The 7,432-nt window shown below is 47.8% G+C and overlaps 1 protein-coding gene across 1 annotated transcript in view; it reads right to left on the bottom strand.

Moving 5' to 3' along the window:
* adamtsl3 (ADAMTS-like 3) overlaps positions 1–7,432 on the bottom strand; it is a gene marked incomplete in the record, with an annotated part of 199,610 nt that overhangs the window by 91,476 nt on the left and 100,702 nt on the right. The window contains 1 exon segment of the mRNA XM_014334109.2: positions 3,589–3,716. Coding sequence (XP_014189595.1) covers positions 3,589–3,716 — 128 coding nt within the window.

Below are 7,432 nucleotides of genomic sequence, written 5' to 3'. Positions count from 1 at the left end.
ACACACACGCTAGTTGAAGTGGTTCATGCGTCTCTGAGATGAACTGCAGACACCTCAGACCCCGGACATGGTGGGGAAATCCTGTTACTAGCCCTGAAAGAAATGGATGTGCGGTGTGGTGAGGGAGGTCCGTGCAGCTCAGACTGCGACCTGGACCTGGCGGAGCAGCAGAAAATAGACGAGTGAAACATCCGTGATTGCAGTGAAACACTTTTTAAGTGCTTATCAGCCCAGAGTGCATCAGGTTGTTCCAGCAGATTCCCAAAAATCCGTTAGTTTGTCACTCGTCCCTCTTCGCAGTTGGCAGGTACTCGCCCCGGCTGACTGACAGCACTCTGCAGGCCGAGCGGAGATGGCTTAACGAAGTCATTCGGCCACTGCAATTTTGTCCTTATACAAACACACGAGTCCTTACACCTGCTCATTTCTGCCACATCAGACTTTTAGAAGCAACCACGCACATCTGAACCCAAACCTGGTGGTAAGCTTGGTGTCTACGTTTACCTGCAGAATCTTTCATGTTTCTGATAATCAAAGAGCCAGACAGCAGCGGGACAGACAGGCCGAGGGCGTCCTCTGTTAGCTGCTGTACGACAGGCCGAGCGAGCGGGAGTCAGCGGACCCCCGAAGGGAGAAAGGCACAGTCTGCACCAGAGGAGGCAAAGCAATGAGACCCAGGACATAGCAGTTCTTACTGCTCTGACCAGTGCAGGCAAACACACCCTGACATGGACTGGATTTTGGTCCCCACAAAGATGTTTAAACAGGTATACACACACACTACGCTAACTTCCTCCAGGCTTCACTAATTATGTCCACAAGTCAAACTAGCTGCACAGACGCAGCGGTCGAGCTCGTCATCGGGCGCGCTGCTTAACGTTCAGCAGCGAATGGAGAACGAATCTCGTCATGCAGATGAAGTCTGAACAAATCAGAAGCTCCAATCACTTCCAGACGGCGGCCGCTGTGATTGAGGCCTCACTCAGTCTTTGCCAACCTCGATCAGTCAGATGAAGGCTGGACGCCAGACTTCAATCAGAGTGGTAAACTGTGCTCTGACATCAGCGTCATCAGCGGGAAGGACTGTGCAGGGGGCCTTAATGAGAGCAGCAGAACAGGAAGTGAAGTTCAGCAGGACTGGATGAGAGCTTGCACCCAAAACTGCTGCCGAACACGGCGCAGGGTGCGTGATTACGCTGCTCAGTAACTGTAATGCAGAAGATTTAAGACAATAATTCATGGATTTAACCGTCTATCCCGCCATTTCTGACTGAGATGGCGAGGTGTGCTGCCAGCTAACATCATCCTCCATTATTCATTAATACCATGTAGGAACATGAATAATCGGTTCTGACTACTGTTTTCATGTCTGTCAGCAAACATCGAGAGCAGTTTTCAGACAGGCAGAACCAAACATCCAACGCTCGTCCGCTCTCAGCTCCAGTGACTCCACGGCCCACAGCCGGAAACGTATAAATGTGGGAAAATACATCCTTCAGATCATTTCACAAGACACTCAAAGACTCATTTGCATAGTGTACTTACTCCTTTTTTATCTCTCTTTGGATCTTCCTTTCAGCTCATAACCACAAAGTGTCAATTAGCAAGTTTTAGCACCGCTGTGAGTGTATTTTCTGTGTGTTGTTGAACGCAGCAGATGCCTCAGCAGCAGCACGGGTGAGAGCGCTGCAGTCAGATTTAATGAAGACAAATGCATCGCCGGGAGGCTGCAGAGCGATACCGCAGGACGCAGACAGCCTCTGATGACTTCCTGAACGCTGCACGACAAACGGCCGAGAAGAGACAGACTGACAGGCGGCCGCGGGCTTTAAAGCCAGCAAACACGCTCCAACTCAAACACTCGCTGCCTTTATCGGTGCGAGGAAGACACTGAACACACCAGCCCAGGCAGACTTCCCAGAGTCCATCTGCTCCACACAGAGGTCTGCACTTCATCACAGCTCCCAGCCGTCTTCCCCATCGGAAGCTTCTTTACAGTTTCTTACTTTGGGCACAGGATGTGCCACGTTTAGCTTCTTACATTTAGTGTAGTTTTTATAGCTTTCAGAGAAAGTTTGAAAAACCTGTGGCTGAGATACCTTCAAGCAGCCCTGATCATCCCAGGATGCTGTGCAGCTAATGTGGCTAATGCCAGAGGCCTGCTTTTACCATCTATGTTAGAAATCTTACATTATTTATTTATTTATAGGAAAAAACGAGCCCAAAGAGTCGTGCTGATTTCTGCTGTTTACTTTATGAAGTACACACTCAGGCGTTCTGCAGAAACAGACTTCTTACATTAAGATGAAATATTTAGTTAAACTTCTTTGAAGTGACAGAAAGATGGTGTTTGACTGGTTGGCCCACTTGAGGTCACAGTGGATGGCCCACGATGTGGAATAAGTTTGACACCTCCACCTTTCCATCGGTCCATCAAAAGTAGTTGTAGGAGGTGGATTCGGCTTAATCTGAGCCTTGGACAGCACTGAGCCTTCACCTGAGCTCTCACCTGTAACCAGGATAATGACTGTGATCTGTAACCACTCGCAGACACCACGGCTGTTTCTCCTGTCTGTGCAGGAGCGTCTCACCGCGCCACGAACTCTATTTTTCTTGTTTGATGGTGTTTGGCAAACAGCTTGTGGGTGCGTTATCGCCACCTTCTGACAGCGGCAGCATGTCACATACGAACAAGCACAAACAAAGAATACTGTGACTTATTGATATATGAAATATCTGATGGCACCGTGGTTAGCGCTGTGTTAGCCTGCAGCTGGAACCAACACCTGAGCTCCACCTGGTCAGCTGACCAATCAGAGTAAACTGACAGCGTGTGGGACATCCCTGCTCCATTTGTTTTGCTGCAACATCATAATTACTGTTGCTCTCTGTCTGCTCAACTTTTGATGTCACAGCGTTAGATTTTGGGAAAGATGATGGTGGGAGGAGTGGGAGGAGCCACGAGTCCACAGAAACAGGCGACTGGGCTTTGGGTTTATGACCCACTTGTTCACTTTTAAACTTAGTTTGCTTATTTTATTTTATATTTTTTAATATTTTCAGATTTCACTTACAGTTTGGTTACATTTGAGCAGATTTCGGTGAATTTCAGTGCTGTGACACGTCCACTGCAGGCCACAGCCATGTTTAGTATTTCTGTGGTCGTTTTTCGTGAAGTCACACAAACATGACTGTGATGGTGATGGAGCAGCATCATTGTGCAAACATGCTCTAATGATGAACCTGTAAATTATCATAATTACTGCTTAAAATCTGAATGATTGTGCTAAGCCACGCCCTCCTGAAACATCTGTTTAACAGGTAACGACACAGCAGAACATTGCTCTTCAATATTTGATGGCACGATAAATGTGTGAGTTGAGCAGATCTGTGACCGTCTGACAGGTTTTAGTCATCAAACAGTCTCATTAACCCGAGCAGAGAGCCGCCGCTCTGCTCGCACGTCACACGCCGAAGGCTGATTTTGGTCTTTTGCTTGTTTTAATGATCAGATTTCTGCCATGAAGTCGCTCCACATTTCAAAGATGCTGTCACATTGTGTCTTGTTAGATGGTAAATGAGGGTTACCCTCCATTGAGGCAGCGTCGTAGCGAGTAGGAGGCTCCTCCCCCGCAGGTTCGAGAGCAGTCGCTCCAGGCGCCCCAGGCATCCCAGCCGATTTCCCTGTCCTCATCTGAGCGGGTCATCCTGGATGCCTAAAGAAGGACAAACAGCAACACAAAGGTTGTGCGTATTAAATCACATTCACACCAAAGCTTTGTGGTTGTAAGAAGGCGTGCCTCGTTGGTTTCCAACGCCTGCTGAAGCAAAACGCTCCTGCAACACGAGCGTCTGTTCTCACGGCAGTCTGAGAATCAGTCACAGTCAGACATGGCTCTACCACGGTCTGCATTTCTGTCTGATTGCTGGAAATTCAACAAACCTGCTGGAGAGCTCGTCACAGGCCGTACATTTACTGCTCTGTGCCGTGTGGAAACACTCCGTGATAAATTCTTGATAAAGCTTAAGCTAAAAAAAGCTTAAAGGCTCAGAGGGACACAGTGAAAGTGTGCCATGCCGGCAGAGATCATTTCTTTTTACAGCGTTAGAGCAAATATATCCACAGCGAGCCGACGCAGCAGAAGTTTAGCTCTCTAAAAAGTCCCAAAGTCTCAGGAAAGAGGCTGAACGGCTCATGCAGGCGCCGCACAGCTGAGCGACAACACTCCCAGAATGAGACGCAAGAAATGTGAAACTGAAGAAACTATTACACCAGTGGTGAACGGGCAGCTAAATGGGAAAAGATATTTCATTGTCACGTTTGCTGTGTAGCAGGCAGGACCCGACACACTCGGGGAAGTAAACTTAAAACGCCAGCTTTATCTGCGGGACAAACTCCACAATGAAAACATGAAAACTAAACCAGAAACTAGAAACATGAAAACTAGGGAGCTAAACTGGGACAGAGAACAAGGAAAACACACAGGTAGGGGAACGGGTGGGAACGCAGCTGGGACCAACTTCATAGGCTGCATCTTCCTGAGGCTGTTTGCGTCACAGCCAGGCGATGAAGGCTGCGTCTTCCTTTTCCCCAGATTTGAAGGATGGGTCGGGTGTGTCCTTCATGGCCCACCATATCCCAGAATTCATAGCGCGGCCCAGCCAACTCCAGTTTCCAACAATGGCAGCAGCTACTAAGTTTTAATATTACTCTTATTACTCTTTCTGTGTCACACGAGAATGTAGCTGTGTAAGCTTCAAACATCTGCTCGGTTTATCAAGACACCGCATGTTTGCAAAAGTGCTCCGACGTTTTCGGAGACGTCTGTTACCCACCAGCTCGACAGCTGACCGGGGCGAGAACGGCGAACTTCCGGCACAGCGTTTTCAAACCCCTCGCGGTCTTTGGCTACTCAGGTTAAACATGATATATGAGTCGCTCAGATAACATAAAACTTTTATTGTTTGGCTTTTTTCAGTATTTTATTTGTTCCTGAGTAAATCGGTTTGGCTGAGATTAAAGTTCTAGTTTTCACACAGCTGAATAAACGTCAAACAGAAAACTGATTAAACAGAAGTGAGACGGTGGAGAGTTTACTCCGGTCCTCAGGAGGATGCAGCCTATGAATTTGGACACCGCCAGGGACTATCAAAATAAAACAGGAAACACAGGGAACACAGGGACAGGAGTGACATGAAACACGACTGACTGGGGGACAAGAAAATAAGCATGACGACAGAACTAAAGCTACAGTAAACAAACAAAAGCAAAGAACTAGAACTCAAGAAATACCCGAGAACAAAACAAACTAAAACACCAACATTGATGATCCACGATGGAATCAAAGGTTCACAATAACACAAAAGCACCGAGTCACCGACCCAGGATCGAGACATTTATTAACTTATGATAACACAGGAGACAAACTTTTTTAAGATCAGGTTGAAAACTTTCCTCTACAGGATCACTTATCATTAGTTACACTTCAGTAAATGTAATCTCGAGTTTATAGCTTCACAAATAAAATGTCTATTTGTGTTTTCAGTGAGGAAAAATCTAGAAACAGTCTACATGTCTGATTTCCAACGATTCCCACTGGATACATGGAGCTGACGCCGTCTCTCCTTCCAGCCCGACACAGAGAAGCATCTCTGGGTAAAACTGGCCTGTGGACTCCTGCTGTCCAAGAAAGCCCCGATAAAAGAACGTCTTTCGGTGGGACGAGCGGTCAGACTCCGACGGTCGCTCCCGATAGGCTGAGGAGCCACAGGTGAATATGAATAAATGATTCAGAGCAGCGGGACTGATCGCAGCCTCACTGACAGCACGTCACGACAGCAGCCGCTGTAAAGCATTTACAGATGTTACAGATGTTTCCACCTCTGTGTTCAGAGTTTGAAGGTCACTCAGATTCATGATGTAGATAAAAACTGACTCACATTTTTATTTACATTTACAGATATCGCTGTTATGTCACTGCTCTTTTATAAAGCTATATATATTACGCATCATATTATACGCTGCATATAGGACTATTATATAATACAGACATTTTCCCACACAAGCTATTTCAGGAGAAGCAGGCTGGAATATTTCCCACAGTTTTATCATAATCATAAATACTGGATGCAGGCTGTGCAGGAGGGCGCGCACACGACGGCGTGCAGGAACGTTCAGGAGAACAGCGGCCGATGCATCACCCGGCAAACATTAAACAAGCAATGTTTACGTATGCATGTGGTCGCTTCATATTCCCCAGACTTCTGCACGTCACTGACTCGCACGCTTCACCTTCGTTTCCATCCATCCACCCTTTTAACTGCTCTTAACCTATCCATTCGGGGTTATGGGGTGGGGGCGTAGCCTACACGTGGGCTACACCCAGGACAGGTTGCCAGTTGTGGCAACCTCCGTTGTGGAGCGCCACAACGCCGCTGCTGTTGACCATCTTTGTCGCTGTGGGCGTGTCAGAGGAGCTGCGGCGCCACCATCAACTACAACAGCTGCTGTGGTAGAAAAACAGAGGCTGAATCTTATATGTTATGTTTGCACACAAGCTCCTAAATACATTTCAGAGCGTTTACGCGTGAGTGCGTTATGTTGGTCACGTGTGAGTAAAACCATCGCCAGCGTGACCGTCCTGGTGGAAACCCCAGGCGTCCCAGTCGGCTTCGCCAAACCTGTCCTCTGGCCCTGCCTCCATGTTCAGCAGTGACTCATAATCTGTTTGAGATGCATGTTGGGTGTAAAACAGGCTGATCAGTGGAGACTGATCGTACCGCAGCAGCAGGCCTCGAGAGTCCTTCTGCTGCTGTAGAAACCTCTTTGCACACTCAGGTTTCTTATTTCAACGCTTGATATTTTACCATCACCAGGCCAAAAAACGCTCAAAAAGACGCGGCCAAGATATCTGAATTATACATAATCCAACCCTCTTACTCAAAACATGCCTGACTGGATGCAGCCAAGTAATTTCTGACAGTTTGTGATCCGTGCGTGCAGCATCGTCCCATCGGGAGCGTTGTCCAAAGTGCAGAAGAGTCCGGCGGTTCGTCGGCACGGACAGCAGGTCTCTCTGCCGAAACACTGATGAGAGCCTCTGCAGACACCCAACAGTAGCATTACGTCACACGAAACAGTCGTCTGTTTTAGGCAAGCAGTCACACAAAGCTGCTACAGCCTCGACGCACCCCCCCACCGAACACCGACCTTTCTCTTATCTTATCTGCTGTGTGAAAAGCTGAGATGAAAGAGAGGGAGTGATGGAGGGAGGCTCTGATAGAGAGCGGGAGAGAGTTTTCCTGGCTGTGTGTCACCAAAAATAGGAAAATTGGCTTCCCTGGGTCAGTGATGTCACTACAGACCCTGTGGTGCCTCGGTGTGTGTGTGTGTGTGTGTGTGTGTGTGTGTGTGTGTGTGTGTGTGTGTGTG

This window comes from Haplochromis burtoni, unplaced genomic scaffold (assembly GCF_018398535.1).
Source record: "Haplochromis burtoni strain Fernald_Lab_line unplaced genomic scaffold, NCSU_Asbu1 Contig_69, whole genome shotgun sequence".
Classification (NCBI taxonomy): Eukaryota; Metazoa; Chordata; class Actinopteri; order Cichliformes; family Cichlidae; genus Haplochromis; species Haplochromis burtoni.
Note: the sequence above shows the minus strand (reverse complement) of the source record. Positions and strands in the feature narration are given on the sequence as shown.